General features: G+C 39.5%; 5 protein-coding genes across 7 annotated transcripts; 1 reads left to right on the forward strand and 4 right to left on the reverse strand.

Annotated features, from left to right (window-relative positions):
• Positions 1 to 2,066: 2,066 nt before the first annotated feature.
• On the reverse strand, positions 2,067 to 3,493 carry LOC123983515 (dual specificity phosphatase 29-like). Its single transcript, XM_046069773.1, has 3 exons — positions 3,366 to 3,493; positions 2,930 to 3,147; positions 2,067 to 2,278 (listed from the first exon to the last, which is right to left on the reverse strand). The coding sequence occupies exons 1-3, from the start codon at positions 3,491 to 3,493 to the stop codon at positions 2,067 to 2,069; spliced, it is 558 nt and encodes a 185-aa protein (XP_045925729.1).
• Positions 3,494 to 5,647: 2,154 nt separating this feature from the next.
• Positions 5,648 to 10,551, reverse strand: LOC123982992 (dual specificity phosphatase 29-like). 2 transcript variants are annotated; one of them, XM_046069041.1, is made up of 5 exons: positions 10,333 to 10,551; positions 10,020 to 10,085; positions 8,544 to 8,731; positions 6,920 to 7,140; positions 5,648 to 6,152 (listed from the first exon to the last, which is right to left on the reverse strand). In XM_046069041.1, the coding sequence occupies exons 3-5, from the start codon at positions 8,696 to 8,698 to the stop codon at positions 5,926 to 5,928; spliced, it is 603 nt and encodes a 200-aa protein (XP_045924997.1). In that variant the 5' UTR covers positions 8,699 to 8,731; positions 10,020 to 10,085; positions 10,333 to 10,551; the 3' UTR covers positions 5,648 to 5,925. The 2 variants fall into 2 exon arrangements, with proteins under 2 accessions (XP_045924997.1, XP_045924998.1); XM_046069042.1 differs by lacking the exons at positions 8,544 to 8,731; positions 10,020 to 10,085; positions 10,333 to 10,551 and adding an exon at positions 7,596 to 7,651.
• Positions 10,552 to 12,837: 2,286 nt separating this feature from the next.
• Positions 12,838 to 14,119, reverse strand: LOC123982993 (dual specificity protein phosphatase 13-like). The gene is made up of 3 exons (XM_046069043.1): positions 13,992 to 14,119; positions 13,590 to 13,807; positions 12,838 to 13,049 (listed from the first exon to the last, which is right to left on the reverse strand). Exons 1-3 carry the CDS (start codon positions 14,117 to 14,119, stop codon positions 12,838 to 12,840), a joined length of 558 nt encoding a protein of 185 aa, XP_045924999.1.
• Positions 14,120 to 15,870: 1,751 nt separating this feature from the next.
• Positions 15,871 to 17,385, reverse strand: si:ch211-223p8.8 (dual specificity protein phosphatase 13A family protein). The gene is made up of 3 exons (XM_046069044.1): positions 17,182 to 17,385; positions 16,320 to 16,537; positions 15,871 to 16,173 (listed from the first exon to the last, which is right to left on the reverse strand). The coding sequence occupies exons 1-3, from the start codon at positions 17,184 to 17,186 to the stop codon at positions 15,980 to 15,982; spliced, it is 417 nt and encodes a 138-aa protein (XP_045925000.1). The 5' UTR covers positions 17,187 to 17,385; the 3' UTR covers positions 15,871 to 15,979.
• LOC123982991 (sphingomyelin synthase-related protein 1-like) lies at positions 17,186 to 24,231 on the forward strand. Of its 2 annotated transcripts, none has more exons than XM_046069038.1 (6): positions 17,186 to 17,348; positions 18,283 to 18,842; positions 19,957 to 20,052; positions 20,178 to 20,295; positions 20,381 to 20,531; positions 22,568 to 24,231. In XM_046069038.1, exons 2-6 carry the CDS (start codon positions 18,286 to 18,288, stop codon positions 22,870 to 22,872), a joined length of 1,227 nt encoding a protein of 408 aa, XP_045924994.1. In that variant the 5' UTR covers positions 17,186 to 17,348; positions 18,283 to 18,285; the 3' UTR covers positions 22,873 to 24,231. The 2 variants fall into 2 exon arrangements, with proteins under 2 accessions (XP_045924994.1, XP_045924995.1); XM_046069039.1 differs by lacking the exon at positions 17,186 to 17,348 and adding an exon at positions 17,459 to 17,728.
• Positions 24,232 to 24,763: the final 532 nt, after the last annotated feature.

The raw sequence follows: 24,763 nt of genomic DNA on the forward strand, positions 1-24,763 counted from the left end.
TCTTCAGTCTTGAAAAAGTGAAAGTTTTGTTTTTTTGTTTTTCCCATGCACATCCAATACCACTCACCGAGAAATCCAAGTCCTTCTTCTTCCTGCCTGAAAATCTTGTTTATATCATTCTGGCAGCTTGTCGTGCAGCAGTCCTTAAAGGCAGAACATGTTATGGTTTAATTCTGGCAGGCTCAAGTCAGGGCACAGATTGTATAACCGCTCTGTGACGAGCATCAAATGCAGAGGATATTTTTAGGGCTGTGATGTGGCGGGCCCCTGACCTTAGCTGCCACGTTCCCTGCCTGTGGGGAAAACTTCCACCCAGCCAGTCCCTGCCATCCACTTCTAAACACACAACTTTAATCTCCACTGCTGGCAGGAAGCCGTGCTTATCCAAACTTTGCACTTGCCAAAGGATACCCATATTCACTGGAGTGAACAGGGCACTCGGAGCTTTTGCTGTCGTCGTATGAGCGACTCCTTGAAATTGTGTCAGTCACTCTTAGCCTTTCTGCATATATTCAGACGTTGGGAGAAACCGTGTAAGCGCTGCCTCACAACACCCGTTAAGTATGTTCTGCATTTTGTGGAGCCTCTCTGGGCCAAAAGAGAACTGAAATGTGTCAGACTGTTAGACAGATAAGGTTTTATTCACAGGATGGCACATGTCTTTGATTCCCCAATATATGATATGCATGGTCCATTCAGTGATCTAAATGCAAGCCCCCAAAGTGAGAGTGTGATGATGACTGTATTGCAGAATGGCTGGATGAAGCTGCTAACATGTCAGACGGAGTTTTCACACCATCATACTCCTTTATTTTTCCCTCACATCTTTATACTCTGCCATCATTCATTCTGACAGAGGAATCATTAAACCTGTGATATCCAATTCCTTTTATTTTGACAGCATCTCTCTCCCTCTCTCTCTCTTTCTCACAGTGTGCTCTGGAGAGCATCTCTTATTAAGATGGCTTCAGCGTTTCATCTCTTTTCAAAGTCTGACCTGAATCTGTATACACATTCAGAACCATGCTGGCATATTTTTATCATCTTGTATCAAGCCTCTTTAGACATCACAGTTTTAATTGTACAACACTGGATTGCAGCAGTTAAGACACAGTATTTTGAGAAATGTGAATATATAAGTGGAGCATTGTTTATTTATAGGAATACATTGTCTTTGTGTTGTTCAAGTACAGCAGGGGTTTTGACAGTTGTGCTACATTTGTTTTAATGGCCTGTGATTTGATTGTGCTGTGTATTAGACATAAACTTAAAGGAGCATACCAGTGTTTCAGTATGTTTTAGCTCCTTAACTACAAACATTGTATACTTTCCATTTTTGCTGACTGTTTTCAAATGTGCACGGTACTGTTTCAGATTTGTTTGATGTATTTTTTCTGACATTGCAGACAGCCGTTGGTTTCAAATGATTTCTGCACAACAAGAAAACAAGTTCACAGCAGAGCTATTTTTATGTTTTTTGGAGACCAGTGAGACCACTGGAGATCAATTCCAAGTCAAGTCTCAAATAATGCAAGACAAATCTTAGTCAAGTCTAATTTCTATCATGGCAAGTCTTAAGTCATTCAAGTCTAAGAAATTTGAGACAGATCCAAACCAAGACACAAATCATTAAAGACTAGTGCAAGTCAAGTCAGAAGTCATTTGAGACAAGTTCAAGGCAGGTCTCACGTAATTCAAACAAGTCCAAGCTATGTCTTAAGGAATTTGAGAGTCCCAGTCAAGGCACAAGTCCTTTAGGAAAAGTCAAGTCAAAAGTTTTCATAGGCAAACTGCAAATCACAATGAAAGTCTTTCAAGTCTCTGAATGCTGACATTTAAAATTTGAACATTTACTTCCTTGAAGCTGTGTTTTGAAATAAGTCATAGGACAGCCATAATAATTGTACGTTAATATATAGTATATAAATATTCAAGTTGTGTGACAAATGCAAGGTCTATTGTTTAGTCTCAGCAAGTGTAATGTCAAGTCTATGTAAAGAATGCAACACTACAGGGAATAGTCTTTTTAGATTAAAAAAATCATCATTTCTCCCAGAGCTCTCCATTCATTGATATTGTGCAGTTTTCCTCTGCAGGGCCAAGGAGGAGTCCAAGTGACACAGTTGATTCAGAAATCCAACATTTGGAAGAATGTTTCTGCGCCTGCGAACAACCTCCACAGCCTCTACAAGGGTAAGTCTTTCCTTGATCATGAGGAAGGCCAGTGCTAGAGTCGCTGAGCGACTGATTCCTCGTGCACAGTGGACAAGCACCTTACCTACACGGACAAGAGACAGAATCACTTAAAATTTCAGCACGTATTAATGTAGGTGTATAACAAGACAGTTAGCTCATGGTTTAATATACTCAGCATAACTAGGCTGGAATGAAAACAAACTGACAAGACTAAACAAAATTATGTGAAAAAAATCTCACAAAGCAAAACTCAAGTGTCAAGTTCTTTCTACTTCAAAAATGTAGTTGTAGATTTTGGTGTGAAATGTAAAAAAAATAGATTCTCTTAAATAAAAAAGCATATATTTATCCACATAAAATTGAGTTGAAGATATTATCAAATCCGTAAATGAGAATGTCTTCCTCAACATAAAGAGCAAATGGCTGATCTCTGGAGTCTCCAAACTCATCATTTGGCCACAAAGCCCAATTTCAACCTTTTCACACAAAGTTATTTTATATGTTTTGGAGAAGGACATATTTTAAGTCCATAATCTTGTCAAGCAGCAGTTGAGCTGAGACAGTTTAGTTTTAATAGATAATATTAATTTACTCCCTCTGGCATTTTATATATGCAAACAAAACAAGTTGTGCATTTTTGGCTCATCATTTCTCAGACTTTGTTAACATTACAGTCAGATTTTCAGCCTGACAGTGCATCTTGTCACATTTTTATACCAAGATGCACTCATACCTTTCTGACTCAGAGCACTATGAATGAAATCCGCCGTCTCAGTGAAGAACAGGCTCAAGTCAAAGTCTTTACAGTCTGGTGCTTCTACTCCATGATACTGTATGTTGATGTCTTTGTAGAAACGTGGCCCGGTGTCAATGTGCTGGGGGCCATCTGCAGCATTCACCACATGTGTTATTCCCAGATTCACTAACAGGGTTTTATGCTGAGCTGTAGCCCTGTAAATGACACAAGACATGATACAAGGAATGTTGCCTTTAGAGATTTTTTGCACCCGTGGCCAGCTCTCTGACCGTATGTTTTTAAATGCATCACTGGTGGTACAGCTTTTATATTTGTCCCATCAGTTGGCCAAATACAGGACTTGTTAGCAGCAACAGTTTCTCAGTCAGATCAGCATACTGCAGCAGGGCCCCTAAGTGATAATGTCACTTACGCATCTCCGATGTAGAGGTTGGGCCAAACCTCGTTGACAGCTCCAGTGGGGCGTCTGTTCTTCAGCAGAAGGCTGAGCAGATCGCAGGTGGGTGGTGTCAGATATTCCAGCTCCTCCTCTGGTCTCATATCCGCACCTTTCACTTCAGTGTTGTTGTATAATTATCACAAATTATATTCAATTCAACACGTAGATAACAGTTAGATCATTTCCCCAAATACTTGATGTTCCTGGATGGAAAATTCACGATGTTATTTCTGCTGTCCTGCTAGTTTTTCTTCCTGCAGGCATTTGGAAAGGAATTACAGTAAACTCTGACCTTATTGGTGCAGCTCGCTCTGTTTGCCATCTGAGCAAAGTATCAGTGTTGTTTAGAGGCTGAGCCACGCTGGAACGAGACAGCTGAAGATGCCTGAGTCTGGGCAGGAGCAGAGTGCTATTTATTCCTCAGATGGCTGTGACAGAAGCCAGGCTGCTTGTGTGGTGACAACTTCAACTACAGAACCACAGCAGTGTTTACAGTTGTAATAGTGTAAGTGATTCAAAACATTGTGAGGAAATTTTGTCAGGTTGCCACATTGAGTCAGTTCAAACCACATTATTTTGTACCTAATACAGGCAATTTAAAGGATAATGATGGTGATATTTGATCTTTTCATTTTCAACAACACATCACCTGCAGAGACCAAGCCAACAATTAATTTATTTTATTTAAATTAACGTGGATTTAGCCACTGACTGATATTATCATAAAAAAAACTATGAAAAAACATAAAACATGTTGCATTTTGTGACATATTTCTCCATTTACTGATGGACATAGATGCTGTAGTTTATTCTGAAACCACTCAGAGACTGCAATTTCCATGTCAGAAATCACTCCCTGTTCTTTCACTCTCTACCCCCTCTCTAATAGAAATTCTTTAGTTTACAGTGAGCAGTAAATTGAGATTTCAGACATTTTTGTCATTGTCGTTCCATAAATAATGAGAGTATTTTTAAGGGTACTATAATGCATCAATTACACACTCCGAAATCAGACAGCCAAATAAAATGGCGATTAAAAAATAGAGAGTGATTTCTGACACAGACCTGGAGTCTTACTGTGAGATTGCCAAGCAACTAGCTGAGACTCCAGGAAGTAACTGGCCAGCCAAGAACTAGTGAAACTCCCGTGAAATCAAAACTTAGTTTTTATGTTTTTGTGTACAGATTAAACAAATTAAATATAAATTGTTAATTAGTGAGCTTTAGAGGTGCTTCGAGTCTTTATGCTAAGCTAAGCTTTTCTCACTCTAGCTTAAAGGTTCAGTGTGAGTTTTAGTGGAATAGTGGTGAATGTTGGCTCATGGTGGATTCACGTGCTCCTCGGATGGTCCCATTTCCTGAGTTGTGAAGCTGTTCTTCCGACTTCTTTGTTTGTTCATGTGGTCTTAAGTCGGAATGTGGAATCAACGTGGACGCTATTACAAAGATGTGTTGGACACACAGACATCTAGTTCATTCTACATGGACAGCAAACTAACTGTTATTATAACCATATTACAGATTGCATGTTTGCAAAATATGTATTTGCAATATGGGATTTTGCATAAACGATTTTGCATAAATCAAAGTCCTGTATACTTCTTTATGTCCCATGTACATTTTTGCAATAAAGATTTAAAGAGGAAAAAATTCTCATTATTCCTAAACCACATGGATGCAGCGCTCCCACCTTCCTTTCCAAGCAAGCAGGAGAAGCTACGTTGGTCGACACGCGCTGTGGGCTCTTGAGCTAAATAATACATGTGCCAATTTCACTTCACTACTACTACTACTGCTACTACTATTGTTGCTAGTTGTTCTTCAATTTCTTTGTAAGTATTCAACATAGTGACGAAATGCGCTCTGTAGACAGTTTCGGCTACTGTAGAAACATGACGGTGCGACTTCCAAGTGGACCTGCGGCGTTTGTAGATAGAAATGGTTCATTCAAAGGTAATAAAAACACAACGTTTCATTATTTAGGCTCTTTACACACCACTGAAAAAATTGTTATGTATATTATATTGCATTTCTGTCAATAGATCCTCCTAAATATTAGACACTGAACCTTTGATATTTAGCATACAGAAATGAGAGTGGTGTCAGTTTTCTCATCTAACTCGCCAAGAAAGCCAATGAGACTTATATGTTGACAACAGCAGTTGACAAAACGATCTCACTGTAAAGTCCACTTAGTATTTTGACCATTTTGCTCTTTAAAACTGTTTTTTGTAAAGGAATAATATGTCACCCAGTACAACTTCATGGCTCTTTATTTGTTGTTTTTAGTAGCTGGAAAATAATGGAGCAGCATCTACGCAGAAAATACTCTTTTTTAGTATAATGTCCTTGTTGGTTTTGATTTCTAAATGATATTTGTTACAATAAAAAGCTTTTAATGGTAGTAATATAAGTCACTGTATTTTTTCACAAAAAATGGAATTTATATTGCATGTTTTTACATTAATATCTTAATTTTAGTTCAAACTCAGATACTGACAGGAGGCAACAATGTAATCCAAATTTTTGGATCTCATGTCCGCTCGTTGACACTCCAGCTCCTTGATGATCCTTGGCAGTGCAGCTCCTTGTCCAGCTCTCGGAGCTGCTCCAGGAAACCAGAGTTAGGGGAGATGTTCCTGTTGGCACTGACAGCTTTGATCGCATCCACCAGCGTCATGTTCTCGTGGATCATCAGGTAGGCCAGAACCAAGGTGGATGAGCGGCTGAGACCCATCGCACAGTGGACAAACACTTTACCTGCCAACCAGCGGAAACAAAAACTCAACATCACTTCCTTGTGGATCAGTCAAGAGCTCAGCCATCCTCTACATGCTCCATTTCTATATTTACAACCATGCAATGACTGGATTATTGTGGTGAACGTCTAAATTGTTACTCCACTGTGGATTAAAACCCATGCACATCACAGAGAGCAGTACTTCTAACTCCTGACTAAAAGTTTTCAACAATGTTGCAACAAATGTTTCAACACACGGTAATCCATGGTTCCTTATCGGGCTTTAGGATTAGGGCGCATAGGAGCGCGTAATTGAACTGTCTTGGCGTCTGTGTATTTCTGCCGGGGATTACTGTAGGCCCCACCACACACTGGAGCCCCCGATCAGCCAGCATGTGAATGAGGAGGCCTCATCTTATTACTGTCATGTCAGATACCGACTTCACTTTGCATAACAGGCCAGGCAGGCACAGGCCACAAACATAATTGTGTAATTTCCATGTCCAATAAAAGTGTTGCTTACAAATTACCAGGGCAATCCATTTAAAACCAATTTTCTTAGCCAAGGTCTGAGCTTATGAGAAGATTACCGTGGGGGAAAGATATTAGCTTGATATTATGTTTAGTGTTTGATTTGCATTTTAATGACTAACACAACTGGGGGTGCTGTAATGGGAATTGACTGACAAATGTTTCTGTACTTTGCCTTGCAGAAAAACTAACATCTTCTCCAAGTTAATGTGTAAGAATGATGAGAAATACCTTGAGCATAGTGAGAGCTCCTCACCTGTGGGCGAGCTCAAAGCGTCCTTGATAAAATTGGCCGCTGGGTAAAAGAAGGGACTCAAGTTAAAGGAGGGCATGTCAAAAGCTTCCACTCCGTGATAAGTGATTTTGGTGTCTCGGTAGAAGCTGGGGCCTGTGTTCACGTTGAACTTCCCATCAGCAGCATTAAGTACATGGGTGATGTGGTGAGCCTGGAGTGTCCTCTTGTCTTTGGCTGCATACCTAAAGGGAAAAAGCAGAATTATCTGTCAGGTCAGATAAATGAAAGAAGGGTTTGTCATTTCTGAGAGCACAGTTTATGTTAGTGACAACTGCACAAAAAGGAATGCTCATAAATTATTTAAAGTTTATGATTAATAAAACATTAGCAATGCTTTATAGATAATTAATACCCTGTTTGATGCATACATTAAAATAACTTTTGTGGTGTCAAGTTGTAGATACACATGTAAGTTATTAAACCTTTTTGTTGGTGTACCATAGTAGTTTGCTTTAAGATGTTCACCCAAATAACAAGAATAATGAATAATAAAAAATAAAACAAATTGGAAGAACTTTTTCACAAAGAAAGCACATATATAAACTGCTGACAGCGAGGTCTGAGGATTATCCTCAGCAACAAAGATACTGTTTTCCAAAAAGATTCAATACACCACAAATGAAATTGATTTTGCCACCATCGTATTTGGGTGGTGACAGAAATCCCACAGACAGACATCTAAACTGTGAAACATTAACTGTTGTCTTCTATTTGGGTGCTAACATTTCGTATTTAGCATGTTAGCATGTTCTCGTGCTAATGCTACAGCCATGGCTAATTTGGGTAAAGTTTGCACTGTAATGTGCTAATATGTAGTGTACAGCCTAACGTTTATGTTAGCGTGTTAACATTCATAGGGTTAGCATGCTAATGTTTAGTATATTTCTCCAACAATATCGTAAATGAAAGATCTTGGGTTCTTTCATTTACATGTGGCTTTAAAACCTGGCAACCCAAAAGTACTGTATAGATGGGCCTACTAACTTATTAGGGAAGAATGACACATAAATGCAACAACTGATTTTTTTTTGCCATTAACGGACAGCAGAAACAAGCTGTAAACACTGACATATAAGCTAATGTCGACATGGCGAACTTGTTAGCAAACAGTTTACATAACAGCTTATTTATCCAGCGGGTATGAAGCAACATTAGCATTTATTTGGTGACATGTTTATGGCTGTCTGATTAATGCAAATCATATATTTTTTCTCCACCAACTCCTGAGGCAAATATCTTGCTCCACTATGTTCACCATCTAGTTAGTCACTAACTTTTCCGTATAATGCTGGGCAGGTTGCATGTGGGTGGCCTCCCCCCACCTAATAAGACCCTGCAATGCTCCAAAGGACTGAGGGCAACTGAGTCAGGTGAAAATTATCTGTGGGTTCATCACTAAAACACACTTTGTGTACAAGTGTGATATAAAAAATATTGATTATAGCTGCTTTTTTTCAAAGAATACATTATTGTTAATTGTTTAATAGTAATATAACCATTTTACTGGTGATAACTTGTATATATTAGTAAAGTATAGTATATTACTGTTATTGTAAAGCATGAAATTTGAAGGTTCTGGTCTCACATGTCTCCAATATAGATCCTGGGTTGAACCTCATCCATATGGCTGCTGGTCCCTTTCTTTGTCCACATCAGCCTCTGGAGCTCTGAAGCCGGGGGGGTCTCATACCTGCCATTTGCCCCCTCAGGGCTCGCCAAGCAGCTGAAGCCTCTGGGCATGTTTGGATTCTCCCCTTTTACCACTTCTACAACCTGTCACACAGAAGTGCCACAAGATATGAAACTCTAACAGAGTTTAACTGGGAGTTTGAGCAGTGGGTTTGTTCAACCAACAGAACTGGTCATTGCTATAAAGATTTTTGGACCACACCTGAGTACTGAAAAGTCACCCAAAGGACCTGAAATGTTTTTTTCTTTACCTTGCTCATCTATAGTTTAAGAAAGGAAATGCAGATACAGTTTCAGGCACCATATGATCTTAATTTGTATGCTAAATAACTCCATTGATGACTTCTAATAGGCTTTATGAAGTGAGACCCTCATCTTAGGTAACACTGGAAGAGAAATTACAGAAAAAGGGATTAGAGTAAGGATAATTAATTAGAAGATCAGGTATACAGGCATATAGCCCTTAAATATACTATTTAAATATGCCAGTAAATGCACTCCACAGCAGCAAAGGACCACAGGAACACATAATTGTAAGATGACCTTATGGTGTACTCATTATTTTATCTACAGTTCAGTAGCAATTGGTATGTTTATTTATTTATCTCCAGAGATACAGAAAAATTGGTATTCAAGACCTTTTACCATCAGCTTTTCATTTCCTGCAGGCAAATCTAACCTGTGCATTTACAATTTACACACTGGGCTTTAGAGAGACTTATACTATGCATGCTGTATACATTAGCATCCATTTAGGCAGCTGAGTGATTCTGCTCTGGGCTGAGGACGTACAAACGATGTGTATGCATTGTTATAGTAAAGAAACCGATGACAGCTTAGCTTCTTATTTGCATTCTGCTGTTGTGTGGAGACATAATGTTGGAGACTTATTGTCGTGTCCACAAGGATGAGTCATTGAGACCAAATCTGTTTTAGTGACCTTTTGTTAAGCTGCTGTGGCATATGAAGGTGCACTCAAACATCATGATGGCGTTATCCATTTCTGCATGTGTGTGGTTGCATGCGTGTCTCCCAGGGCATGTGTATGCAAAAAACGCTGCATCTGACCCAACATATGCTACATGCATAGTGTGGGAGTCTTGAACAGTAAAGTGTGTCTTTGCATGTGCCCAGAGTACCTGGAGGCTCTTCTTTCTTCTCATTGATCTATAAGTACAACCCTTCCCTCCCTCCCACTGTCAGGGCAGAGAACTGATTTCCCTGGTGCACAAGTTGAGCTGCAGCGCTGCTTTCATAGCCTCCCCCCTTAGGCTAACCTGTCCTTCCTGCTCTACTTCTGTGTAATTAAAGATGCTATGTATGGGAAAGTGCCCACGGTTAACATGGAGGGCAAATAAAAATGGCTTTTTACCTCCTCCGGGCCTCTTCTTGGTGGTTTTATGAATTACACTTCTTTAGCCTTTTGGATATGGTTCGTCTGGATTTGTGAGCAAATTAGTAGAAGAAAAAAGTGTGGTAATTCCATGAGGCAAGGCAGTATCATCACAGTACATACTCATTTATTAAAGTGCTTTATAAACATGGTGACCTTGCAAACAAAGGAATATAATGCTATAAATCCATACACTGTAGGTTATAGACACTGTGTATACTAATAAATATTTTCCAACATGGACTTCTATCTGCAGCAAATATATAAGAACACATTGTTAGTAAACACTTGCCTTGGCTGGAAACGTTGCTTTTCAAGGTCTCTCTGAGCTGCATGTAGGTCGACAGCACAACTGTCTGCGTTCTCCTTGGTAATCTACCCTGCAACCTTTTTTGCTATTTTAACATCTGAATCTCAGCCCAAAATAATTCTGGCATCATCTTCTGCATTCCTTAAAGGTTATCCGAGCTACCAGCACAGGAGAGAGGATAGGACAGGGCTTTTTCCAATAGCAAGAGAATTAGATCAGTGCTGCTATACTTGAGCTTAATACTGACACAGTCTTTACTGTCACATTCTGCCTGTCAGCTATGTTTAGTTTAGCTCTCTGTGGGTTTTTGATATTTTGATCAGTCCAGTATCTGTTATATAGTCTGTTGTGTTTTGGGTTTCACTCATGTCCGTCTCTGTCTGTTACTCATGTCTGTCTTCTTGGTGTCTTAGTTCCCAGTTCAGTGTTTTACTTAGCTTCTGTCTGTGTTCCTTGTTGGTGTTAGTTTAGTGGTGATATGTCTGATGGTGTCTGGATTAGTTTGTTATTTTTGATTTTCTGATCTGTTACTTCTTACTTTGATATGTTTAGTGTTATGTCTGCTCACCTCCAGTAATCTGCCTGCCATGTTGTGTCTCTGTTTTCCCCTTCTGTCTCGCTGCCTCGTTAACCCTGATCCCAGTCACCTGTGTTGCTCCTGCCCTGCTTGTTAGTCCCTGTGTATAAATGTTTGGTGTTTCTGTTTGTTCCCTGTCTGGTCATTGTCATATGTAGTGTGATGTGTCTCCTGTCTCCTGTCTCCTGTCTCCTGTCTCCTGTCTCCTGTCTGTTCTTGGAGCTACCTGTTCATCATTTTGGATGTACCTGTCTCTGCAACCTGTAAGCTTTAATGCTTGTTTTTTGGTTTAGATTAAAATCCTGAACTTGACGTCGGCTCTCCAGTGTCTTGCATTTGGGCTCTCTCCTGTTGCACTTCATTCAAAACCCTGACATTTAGAGATTATTCTCTACAGAGAAACTAACACCTGGCCATTTGGTAAAGTCAGGAATTTCCGAGCTTTTTAACTTTTATGTGTAGATAATTTAGTGAACGAATGCACAAGAACTGATGTACAGTTTACCTTAATAGATTTCAACAGACAGAAGAAAACAGGCAACTTTTACCTGCAATATGGACAGTCTTCACTAAAACAGCAAAATAGACTGACTTGCAAAAGTGCAGAAAGATAAACATATGTACAAACAATACAAAAAAAATTTATTTTACATTTTTTACTCGCACAAATAAAATATCCATAGAAGAAACCTTCACATTGAAAGTGAACTTCTGACTCCAGCAATGAAAACCAATGCCATGTAATTCAGTGTAGTTTTTCCATATACTGCAGTTTGTCTTTCATAATATTTGGAGGTGTTATTCCCAATGAATTGTTTACTTTAATGTTGATAACGATGAAGACACCCACATGTGTTTGTGTACGTGCGTGCGTGAGGCTGAGCAATAACGATTTATAACAGGCAGGACTCATTGCTGTCAAATTTTACTGTATAGTAGATGTATGTCTGAACCTTTTTGTGTCTGATGTTCCTAATGTTTCTACAGATGACAATCAAAAGACTTGAAACCTTGCAATGTGCAGTGGAGATCAGCTCGATGATTACACAAAGTAATTTCACACTATTAACACTGATGGGTTGGTCTCGTTAAAGAGACAGGTGCTGAGTTTGGATGTTGACATTCTATCTTTTCTGAGACATCTACAGAGTTTACCAAAAAATAATAATGATACTTTGTAAAACGTTTTCCGTAAGACATTTGGTCCATTCTGCTGTAATACAAAGTGAGGTGCTGAAGAAAAAAACAACAAACAAGAATGAGAGGTACATAACTGAAGACATCAGTAGTCTTAAAATCTCCTTATAATCAGCCTTCATTGTTCAGTATTATCTCTGTTTTCACTTAATTTTATATGTTTTCATTTTTTCTACAACCAAGCTGTCTTTTAGTTAAGCCATTCTTAGTTTTTAATATTACTTCCCCCAGAAACATATTTAATAATAAATAGAAAATATGTTACCATGGTAGCAATGCAAGTCATTCTTCGATCCTGTTAGGCTCAGCTGCTCTATGTTGTCAGATTTGGCGCAACTTTCTTTCAGTTTGACATACTTTGTCAGACTCAACTGTAGGTTACTTCACTCAGCTGTCCAGTGAGCTGAATGCTAACATGTGCTTCCATGCATGCAAACAACAAGCTTACTGAATGTTAACATGCTGTCACAATCTAAATACATTACAATACCATGTTCTTTTTCCTTAACCTTCAAAATGCTAACGTGATAATCCTACTTTATGGTAAAAGTACAACTGAGTCTGAAGTCAGTCATTAGTTGAACCAAATTTCATGACGACCCATAAGCTTTACAAATATTTCATGTCTGGACTATTGGACCAACAGACAGACTGGCATCACCATCACTAGCAATAACGCTGCTGTGTGGCTAAAAAGTGTAAACGTCTCTTGATTACAGGATCTGACAGGTTTGCTTTTTTCTGGTCAGCTGAAGATCCAGATCCAACAGCAAAGCCAGGAAATTCCTGTTGGGGTAGATGGCTCTCTTCTTGGTCAATTTCTGCAAGGCCCGTTTGAGCGGTAGGTGACGGTAGATCATGAGGTACGCTAACACCAAGGTCGATGATCGGCTCATTCCCATGATGCAGTGCACCAGAACTTTCCCTAAAGAAGAGACAAGATGAAGGGAAAGGGGGATGTGAAGGGAGGATTAGTGAGAGGCCTCAGTCTTATTAATATCATACATGGCTGCCCGTCTCACACTGTGGCCTTTCATTTTTTCCTGCTGTGAGCTAAAAATAGTTCCCACAATTCATCGCCTTTGTTCACTTAAGGTCCCTTTGCAGACTGGGCCAGACTGTCTCTTTAATCCCAACTTGTCCTTTGCTTGATAGCTTCTTTGAAAGGAGTCATGGTCACATTATAGACTTAAAGTCTGCAAGGTAAGACTCTTATTATTACTGCTGGCTGAAAATACACTTATGTATTACAAGCTGTGTTACATTGTGGTGACAGGTGACATTGAAAGGATGGCATGACGGGAGAATTTGAGTAGACAGGTTTAAGGATTTTTGGTGAGTGAAATAAAAGACATGGTGTGCAAGAACTAGCATATTTTTAAAAGCAAATTACTCAATCTTTGAAGCAGAATTAAAGCAGAAATATGATAATTCATTTGAAAAAAGAAGCATCGAGGAGTCTTACCATCAGGTGACTTCAGAGCTCTATGAATGAAATCAGCTGCAGACTGGAAGTAAACATCCAGATCAAAGTGTGTCGAGTCATCTGCTGGAATGCCACAATACACAAAGCCGCTGCCATAAAAGCTTTGGTTCCCTATGCTGCCTCGCTTGGAGTGTGCAGCGTTTAATATATGAGTTATACCTAATTTCACCAAGGCAGCCTTGTTTTGGGCTACTGCCCTAGCAAGACAAAGAGAGAGAAAGAGACTTATGTGAACGCTAGGCATCACAATGCAATGTTTTTTTACTCCAGAATAACACTATAATTTGCAGTTCTGTGAAAGATAACGTTTAACATTACAAGTTAACACATCTCCTTGCAAGGTAAAGTCTGGTTTAACTTTGTAATAAAATGTATACTTACACATTCCCTATATATATCTTTGGCCAGACCTCGTCGATTTCATTGAGATGTAGTTTGCATGAGTCCAAAACCTTCTCCAGATCCTTCACAGTCAGATATTCTTTGGTCTTCTCTTTCAGGGCTGACATGTTAAGTCCAAATCCCCCGTCTTGGATTCAGTACAGGTCCAAATGTTTGTCGTATTAAAGCAAGTTCCCATCAACTCCGGCTCAGGATGATCTGAACGAGCAGGTGTTTATCCGCTGTCACTGGACAGTTACCCAATTTAGTGCTTAACCTAGCGTGTAGTCTTACTCGTGCAGAGGGCAAAACAACAAACAGTGCAGCCCGGGATCTGCTTTTCACACTGCTTTGGGACTCTAATTTAATAAGCCTCAAACAGAGATGAATCATTCCAGAAAGCAGTAATAATTGGATGTAATTAAGGACAAAATGTTTAAGTGCATTGCTTATACTGGATGACAGAACTTCCAGTGTAGTGCAGCATTTATGGAACAGAAATACTGTAACAGCTAGTTTACTGCTCTGACATAAATATCATGTGAAAGCAAATTGGCTGAAGAGGGTATAAATTAAGCTTTGCTGATGGCTGCACATGACATCAAACAGACCTCACACTGCTGCAGATGTCTCTTTTAACCCTCCTATTATGTTTCAGGTCTATTTCACACATTTCAGCTTTTAAATTGAAGAAAAACATAATTAACCTCTCTTTTAGGTCATGACATGTAATGACTTTTCCTTCATTCTGGGTCATGATTGTGTTATGAAAAAAAAAGTCAGTACTAATGTATACAAAATCAGTCAATAAAGGTCTCATAACTGGATACAGCTATTGATTGATTATTCAAAGTGCTGCTTCAGCTTAATGATGAATTTACAGTAATGTATGGGGTGGTGATGTGTACATAAAACATTTAAATAACATCCACACCTGCTGGTGAATTTGTGATTCTGGTGATTCTCTGTATTTGAGAAGTTGTATTCCAAGCATTTAAGACACTTAACAATGAGCTCTAGAAGATTGGTCTGAGCCGTTAATGATCCAGGTTTTCTCTGAAGAACATAGAAAACATTAAATGTCTTCCACGTCGTCCTCCACATCTGATTCACAAGATGGAAATGGAAATCTAAACTTTGTCATGTTATATGGTGGCCTATATCGCAGCAAAACCAAGGCAGAGTGCCAGGTTTCAAAGACCTATGTTCTCAGAAAAGATCCAGAGCACACAAGGTTTTAAGACGATCGAAATCTAGTCCATCATTCACAGGTGTGTTTAAAATTGTTAATAAATTAGTCAAAACTCATGGAGATGTGTTATTATATATGGTTACAACCATGATGTTGTCAACCAGTCATTGTCTGTTTACACGCCAGTTATGGATTCTTCATTTTGCGAGGTACAGCTGACAATTACATTAATAATCACTTTAAAATGTAACTCTGTTTACAACTAAATTATACTATTATTTATTTGCTGCTCATAAATGCGAGCTCTGAGGGATTCAAATAAAGTGGTACAAGAGTGACCTAATACAAACAAAGCGATGTAATGAATTTAATTTGAAAATGTGAATGTTAAGTATCATATTTTGAGTTAAAGTGCAACCACGGTGTTTGTTTTAAATTACACACGAAAACATGACCAAAGTCTTTAACTGTGAACACAACATAATGGATCTACATTTTTCTTCAACATAATACAAATGTAAAATAAGTCATTTAGTCTCTTATTCAGTCTTACAATGGATTCTGCCTAAGGGTGAGTTGATTACACTTATCTAACTCCTATTACTATAAGGGTTAATATCCTGTGCACAGGCTGCATGATTCACATCAAACACAGTACAACTAATTAAACAAACTGATTGAAGTCAAAGTACAGAATCTCCCTCCACTGACAGATACTGAATCCTTTATTTATCCTGAGGAAAACAGGCATATGAGGTTCTGTAGGTTAGAAAATCTATGAAGTATGGAGGATTACTCAGGATGTCTTGCATAGCTTAATCTCCAAAGCACGAAGCTGTTTGAGGAATCCTCTGTTTGGGAAAATCCACCTGTGCTCTTTGACCTTGTTGATGGCCTCTAATAGGGTGTAATGGTGGTGGATCATTAGGTAGGCCAGGACTAGGGAGGCAGACCTGCTCACTCCAACAGCACAGTGGACAAAAACCCGAGCTGGTCAAGAAGAAGAAAAAGATTACAATGAGCCTCAAGCATGGACGGATTCTGGGATTTCATTCTGGTTAAGATGAGTGACTTGCAGAGAGGCCTGCACAGTCTGGGATGCAAGTGAGTGATAAAGGAACACGATGTGTATTTACCACCAGCCGTGTCAAGTGCACTGTGAATATACTCAGCAGAGGGAAAGAAATAGCCAGAGAGGTCAAAGGATGGTGAGTCATCAGCAGGCACTCCATAATAATCCATAGTGGAGCCATAGAAGTCATGACTCCCCTGACAGTGCATCCTCCCATGAGCAACATTCAGAACATGAGTGATTCCCAGCTTCCACAGGCTGTAGCGATCATTGGCCACTGACCTGTGGACCAAGGAAGCAGGAATTATAATAAGAAACACATTCGACTGAAACAATCTAGGGTTACATTTATTTCATAAGCTGTCAAGAGCAATGTAAAGGACTTACATGTCGCCAATGAATAGGTTAGGCCAAACTTCATCAACATGATTACCAAACCTTTTTCCTCCATACAAAACCTTCACCAAGTCTTTCACAGAAGGCGTGGCAGGGACAGCTGCATTACTTTCACGTAGATTCTCCATAGTGCATATGCATAAACATTTATAGTTGCCTACATAACAAAATGCTACTCTGAAACTACCTATTTACATGATTTCTTCTCCGAACATTTATTTCCAAACTCTGTTGAGGCTTTACTATAACTGTACTGGTACTGACAAGGACAGGTGTTCCTGGTCTAAAATTAAATCAGTGACCATACTCTAAACATTGGTCAAACTCACACCTCTAAATCTGTTTCAAGTAAATTATGTCCATCCACGACTTCTTATTTAACCACAAGAAGAATTCCTGTGCGTCAAGAACAATACTACAAAATCAAAGACGCTGCGTTCCCATATTTCCACCGGCAGGTGTCGCTGTTAACCAGCGGGAGCCAAGCCCCGAGTAGCTGATTTTACGTGCGCGGCTATTTCGGACATTACCGCATTGTGTAGTCAACAGTAACGAAGCCAGGGCGAAATGATTTCAACACTCCCGTGTTATTGCAGCACACGCTAATATGATTTCCTCAGATTCTTGTGAGATGCCATTTAGCTAGGTAGCTGAATAAATACGTTTCTGAATCGTCCTCTGTTACATCTCAGTACGGGTGAGTGAGCGCAAGGCACACGCATTGATCAAGCTAGCAAATAGCTTGCTAGCTAACGATAGCTAGCTAGAACTGAATTAGCCTGCATTGGGCCGGGTTGTTGGGGTAGAAGAAATGATGCTTTCGCTTGGTTTCATGTCTGCCGTAGGAATGTTTGTGGTCGTATACACCGTTAACCACCAGTTTGGCTAGATGTCTTACAAGATATTGAAAGACGTTAGTGGAATTAGCTCCTGGTCCCATCGTATTGATGGCCAGTGATTTTGGTTATTGCAGATTGATGGCTTTCAATGGACAAAGATACTGACCGTTTGTATGAGTTATAGCTGCTCTGTAAAACACCAAAGCCAACGTGCCAACATCTCACATAATCCAGACAGGTAGAAATACTAACGTCGTATGGATATCTTTGTAATCCTGGGAAGAGACTTTAGAGAAAGTGGTTTGTTGAGCTTAAGCGATCATTATTCTGGTCAGTGTGTAGGAAAGTGTCTGCTAGAAGTAAGACTGTGGATAATAACCAACAAGTCGCTATTCATAACTAGCACAAAAGTTGTAAAAAGTCACTGTAAGGCCTGGGCAATGTATCTGCTCCTTCACCCAAACTTGGAGGATGTGACTTAACAAACTCTTGCCAGTGTTTGCCTCAAATATTTGCTCAGGTTGCTCAGTAAGAGCTCAAGAATTGTCTTGATTATCACGTATAATTCTTGTCACAAAGGAAAGTTATTTTCTGTCTATGTGGCAGTCTTGCGTGGCTTGTTTGGAATTATTATTGCTGATTCAGTGGAAATAAAGAGTGCCTAATAGTGCCTACTTCTGCTAAGATTCCTTGTTTTTTTTGGTGTGGAAGTCACTGAAGAACTGATATTGACAGTAAGGGAGAACTCCGTTGCACTTTTTTGTTTGTGAATTGTGATGTTCTTTTCTCCAGGAAATGACACACTTGAGTGTCCGTCGATGGGCGCCAAAACACGTCGCCAGGTGGCTGAAGGAAGAGGGCTTCTGTGACTATGTGGACCTGCTGTGCAACAAGCACCGACTGGATGGCACCAGTCTGCTGGCCCTGAGCGAGTATGACCTCCGCTCACCACCTCTGGAGCTCAAGGTGCTGGGGGACATCAAGCGCTTGATGGTGTCCATCCGCAAACTGCAAAAACAGAACATCGACGTGTTGGAGGAGCTGGGTCTTCCCTTCGATGGCCATTCTCCTACGGGCTCCGGGGGCAGTTTGGACTGGCTGTGTAATGGAGACCCAGGCAGAGACTGTGATAGCACTGACACAGCACCAGTGGGAGAGGAGTATCATCAGTACACTAATGGGAAGTACAAGCAGCAGACGAGGCGCCTTGATCCAGAGTACTGGAAGACAGTGCTTAGCTCCATCTATGTGGTGTTTGTGTTTGGATTCACATCCTTCGTCATGGTCATTGTGCATGAGAGGGTGCCTGACATGCGCACATACCCTCCACTGCCAGATATTTTTCTAGACAGGTGGGTGTGTGAAAGCTAAGACACTCTTGAGACTTATTTTTCTCACCTGGGGCAATGTTTAACCACATAATAAAAAAATCTGTGAAATTCCTAAAGAAAGTGAGACAAACATATATTTTTATCAACTGTCAGAATATCACACCAGATGGTGGACATTATAATTGCCCTACTTCCTTGTGGCATGTTTCTATTATTGTCCTCTGATATTCCCGATGGGCTAGCTTAGGTTCAAAGGGATCTTTGAGTGTATTTTTATTTATTAAGTGACCTACTTTGTAGTGTGACCCTTTGTTTATGGCTAGCTTTGAGTTTTAAAACAGAATGTCTTAAGTATATTGGGAAATCTGATTTCGGGGAAATGCCAGAATGTGTTTGGATAAAAGTTGTGTGTTTGGCAAGAGAGAACCAGTAGAAGCAAGTTACAGCTTTTGTGTCCATTTAGTGATTTTAGTGTCCATATTTTGCAATTTAAAATCAATCATGACGTTTAAAACTTTGAACCTGAAATATTTAAACCTGCAGTGTGGAACTTTTGTCTTCCCCTTCTGACAGAGAGAGTAATTGCACAACACTGTCGACACGTGCTTATGACATAAAGGCTCTGCCATACTGAGTTGCTGCTATCGCTAGTGCGGTTCCCACCTTCAGCTCTGGCAAATCATGGTTGTGTGGAAATGTTGCCACAGACACCAGATATAACGAGTTCGGTGCACTCCGAATACAGAGAGATTTACCTGGCAGTGATAGGCTTAATCAGCATCGTGTGAACTCGTTTGACAAGGACTTTAATGTAACGGACGTTCATTTATATCTAAAAGTCCTGCACTCTAGCTTTTAACCCGAACAATGTCACAAGGATATTTTAGGGCTGAGATTTCATGATTGATTAATCCGTCTATTATTTTTGTTCAGTAGATTAGTCAAAAAAAAAAAAAAACTACAGAAAATTGCTTGTTTTGTCCAACCAACCGTTGAAAACTCCAAAGACACTCAATGTAGGATGATATAAAACGGATAAAAGCAGAAAGTCCCTGCATCTACAAGAAGTTGGACCAGAGAAATGGTGGTCAATTAACTTTTTATGGACTCATTTCTCTGTTTCTCTTTTCAACAGTGTGCCTAGGATACCGTGGGCCTTTGCTATGGCTGAAGCATGCGGAGTGATCCTCTGTAATATCTGGTTGCTGGTTCTGCTGCTCCATAAACACAGGTAGAGTCCTGACAGTCTGGCACATCACTGCACTGTTGTCACTGTGCTGTCAGATACCTACACTTGTGTCCCTTAAATCGATACCATGGAAGTCCCGGGTTAACTCTGTTTGTCACTACTTGTAGGTCCATCCTTTTGCGCCGCATGTGCAGCCTCATGGGAACGGTGTTCATGCTGCGCTGTATCACCATGTTTGTCACCTCCCTGTCTGTGCCAGGACAGCACCTGCAATGCTCAGGAAAGGTAACACGATAATCAACTCTTAATCACAACATCTCTGCCTCTGTAATGGATCACAGTGCTGATCATTTCACTTCTTCTCTTCTAGATATATGGTGACATGTGGGCCAAACTGCAGCGAGCTGTGGCCATCTGGAGCGGATTTGGGATGACCCTGACAGGGGTTCATACATGTGGTGACTACATGTTCAGCGGCCACACTGTGGTCATTACCTTACTCAACTTCTTTGTCACAGAGTGTGAGTAGCTTCTGTCTTTTGTCACATTTACATTCAGTGGGGAACAGAACCACTTAAAGAGGTCATATTATGCTAATTTTCAAGTTCATAGTTGAATTTAGAGGTTGTACCAGAATAGGTTTAAATGGTTTAATTTTCAAAAAACATACTGGACATTGCTGCAGCGCCTCCTTTCACCCCTGTGTGTTGAATGGTCTGTTTTGGCTTCTGATTGAAGCTTCTCACTTCTATTCAATCTTTGTAAGGAGTTGCACATGTGCAGTACCTAGGTAAGGACTACTAGCAGAGTAGGGCAGGGCAGGTGCTGACAAGCATGGTAGTATGATCCAAAACAAAGCCACTTTGCAACCTATACTGGAGAAAGAGGTTTCAGAGTTGTAAGTTATTTATTTGTAACAAATGTCTCTTTCAACATTTTAACTGTGCACTGTCTCTACATCACAGTAACAACTTCATGTCCATTGACTGCCTGGAGGGTAGCTAGTGCTTGGTAGGGAGGGTGGGGGTGAGGAGAGGCAGTGGGCGGATGTGTGTCTGCGCTGCAGATCAGTGTGTTTCTCCACCAGTGTTTTTGAGGGTGTACCACAATAGCCGCTAGGCGAGCATTATGACACGTGTTGCAGGTAACTCCCTTTGAGGTGGACTTTGGGCTTTTTCACTATGCAAACCTGCACAAAAAATATCTACAACACAATAAAGTAAAGGGGAAAAAGGCCTCAAAGCATAATATGACCTCTTTAACTTTATACATCAGAAGCCCCTTAATGTTTTTCTTGATAAGATTAAGCTGTAATGGCTGTGGAGTAATTAACTATTAACTAATAATAAATTAATTTGATTCCTAAAATAATTTCTTTGGAAGGTCTGAATTTAGGGTTAAAGGACTACTAAATGTATTTAAAGTTTACATTCTGCACAGTTTGCAGTTTTTGAAACCTTTTTAAAGAAAAAAACAATATTCAAAGAAGGGCTGCACCGAACGATGATTTTAGTAATCGAGTATTCTACAGATTATTTAATCGATTTATCGTTTAAGAAGTACTTTTGCTTGGCCGTGGCAGCGGCACCACCCCCCGCGCCATCCTCCCAGTACGGGGATCAGCTGTGTAAGTTAACTCATGACTGTGACGTTATAACCCAAACTCACAGCCAAACCAGGTGGAGAACAACAAACGGATGTGTGGACACTTACAGCTGAGGATTGTGGCTTACTTTTACTAGCCTTCAACTCAACAAACAATCATGATTTCAGTTAAATGCTAAAGTTGCTGTTACTGTTACCTACCTGCCACTGTCTGTGGTCCGCTCCATGGACTTGATGATGGACTGGGTGCACTCTGATCAGATGGTGTCGTGCTGTTGTGGTAGGCCACATAAGTTTCGTTTTACGGTGGAGAGACTGTAAAATTACAGAGTTGTTGTTTTCTTTTAGCTTGAAATAATCCCATACTTTCAATAACTTTGGACACTTTCGTATTCGTCCCTTGCTATTTTCTCTCTCTTCCTCCACTTTACAAACAGCGGCATCATAATCACGTCGTGTTCACTTAATCATAGTGTAAGCGCGAAGTGCGACAGTAATAAATGTCTGTGTGAAACAGTGCGCTATATAATTATATGGATTAAATGAAGCATCGATACAAGGAATTTGTGTTGATGCTTTTTAGTAATCGAATAAATCGATTTAATCAATGAATCGTTTCAGCCCCAATTCAAAATGTCTAAAATTTGCGTTAAAACTTACATACAGTTACCTTTAAAATGTCACAATGGTTGCCAGATTTGTTCCACATTCATTCATGAACATCAGGAGAAATTACAACCTGTTATTAAAAGCTGTGACATCAGAGAGGGAAAGTAAAAAATCATGAGGAAAGTGTATTTGACAAGATTGTCCCTTTGTTGCCACCCTGTGTCCTTCCCTGGCATTACAACTTAAGGAGAAACAAACCTTTCTCTGTCTGACCAGTAAAACAACAAAAAACTGCTAATTCGTTGAATGTATCGTCAGCTGTTGTTCCTTTTTTATTTCACAGATACTCCACGAAGCTGGAACTTTATTCACACGTTGTCCTGGGTCCTGAATCTCTTCGGTATCTTCTTCATCTTGGCTGCACACGAACACTACTCCATCGATGTGTTCATAGCTTTCTACATCACTACCAGACTCTTCCTGTACTACCACACTCTAGCCAACACCCGGGCCTACCAGCAAAGTCGACGAGCTCGCATCTGGTTCCCCATGTTCTCCTTCTTCGAGTGCAACGTGAACGGCCCCGTCCCCAACGAGTACTGCTGGCCTTTCTCTAGGCCTGCTACGATGAGGAGGCTGATTGGATAATGAGCAATATCAGTGGTACTGTCAGACACTTTTCAGCTTGTGCTGTTTTGTCTTCTTTGTCAAGTTGCCAACCGAGGTGGTGTGTGATATCTTCTTCATCAAAGACAACTGATGTGATCCTGTTAGCACCGAGGCCTGATGGGATACACAGAGCCATACCTTCTTAAATTCTGGGACTCATCTTCTAACCTCTCTCCCCTGTCACCATTTTTAGGCGGATGAAACAAAATCCACATAACAAAAAAAAGTTTCTTAAAAGCCCCATCAACACATGAATGCATTTTTTCATTACCTCTCAACTTAAAAACGTACGTGTGTGTTAGTGTTTGCTTAGCACATGGTAAAAGGAAGCTACATCAAAAAATTCTCAGGCGGCAGTGTACCTAATCTTTTGCAGTTTGCCATTTTCTGTGCAATTACAGTACCTGATCATTTCATGGATTGCATCTGAATTCTTGACTGAAAGTTTAGTCTTACTACCCACTTTGTAATCTACCAAAACATCACACTATGGACCACTGTTAAAGCAATATGTAAAGATCTACATGTCACCGTTGCTTTTTATTCTGTATAGCAAAATATTGTTCATCATGTCAAGAAACATGTCTGCAGACTGGACAGAGTAATGAATGCTCATACTGAAAGATAAAATACAACAGATCTTTGTTTATGTTGTTCACTTAGCCTGTCTTTTCCTTACCAGACCTAGAAAAGATACATTCAAGGAAATGTCATTATTAGCCAAAAACATGAAATCAAAGAGATTTTTTTTTTTTCTAGCTGTCTTAAATATAATTGCATTTGCCAATTACCTTGAGTGTTACGATAGGTTACTCTGTGTAGAAATGTCCCAAACCTTTCATGTTTACTGATGTATAGTGCTTTTTTAATCATCATAGTGTAAATGACCAGAATTACAGCTAATAATATTAATCTGTAGTACTAGGTCTTAAAAAGGACCCTGACATTTTTATGTATTTGTTTATATTAATTTATTTAATTTTTTTAAATGTCAATAGGTATTTTTATATTTCATATACAGTGTTACAGCAACATGCACATGAAGAAATATGTTTACAGTTGCTCTTAACTTTGTATTTGTTGGAAACACATTGTGCTTTTTAAGTGTAACGTTGATTTCAGATTGGCCTCTACATTTTACTGAGTGAAACCTGCCACTGTAGTAAGACATGTTGTAACTGATTTGGTCATTACAGCATGTTAGAAACATGTTTAGTGTAAATGGAGTTGACAGTGTACAACACATCCTTTCATTGAGGGATGATGCTGTTCAGTCTACAAAATTACTTGTTTTATGTCTCATTCAGTCATTTCCATCATTAAAGAGCTGAAATCAAACACCAGGCAGTTATTTATTTTTTCCCACTCACCACACAACCACACAACTAATATACATTATAGATTGATAGGTATTGTGTATAGTCTTCAGCATGAGAGGTAATCAGTTTATGAAATTGTTGGAAGCTAATGTTAACTGTGTATTTAATCAATAACAAGCCTTGTACCATCCTTGAGGACATGCATTAAGGACTTGAAACTAAAGTTTTATTAAGGGGTGCTAAATATTGTATTAGTAATGAAGTAACAGAAGTGACCATTATAATGTGTTGGAAATGCTGAGGTTGGAGTGTTAATATATTCTGATTTATATAGATTAGAAAATTAAAGTATTTGTCATAATTTAAGCTACAAAGAAATGTGGACTGGACACCAAGGCTAACTTTGGGCAAGTTTAACAGTAACTAAATCAATAATATGAAAAATACAAAAGTACATGGTGTACTTTATTACAGTTTTTTTATGTGTCAGAAATTATTGTATGTTTGACGTTAATATTATTACAAACTAAAACGTTACAATGGTAATTTAG

Source organism: Micropterus dolomieu, linkage group LG14, assembly GCF_021292245.1.
Source record: "Micropterus dolomieu isolate WLL.071019.BEF.003 ecotype Adirondacks linkage group LG14, ASM2129224v1, whole genome shotgun sequence".
Classification (NCBI taxonomy): Eukaryota; Metazoa; Chordata; class Actinopteri; order Centrarchiformes; family Centrarchidae; genus Micropterus; species Micropterus dolomieu.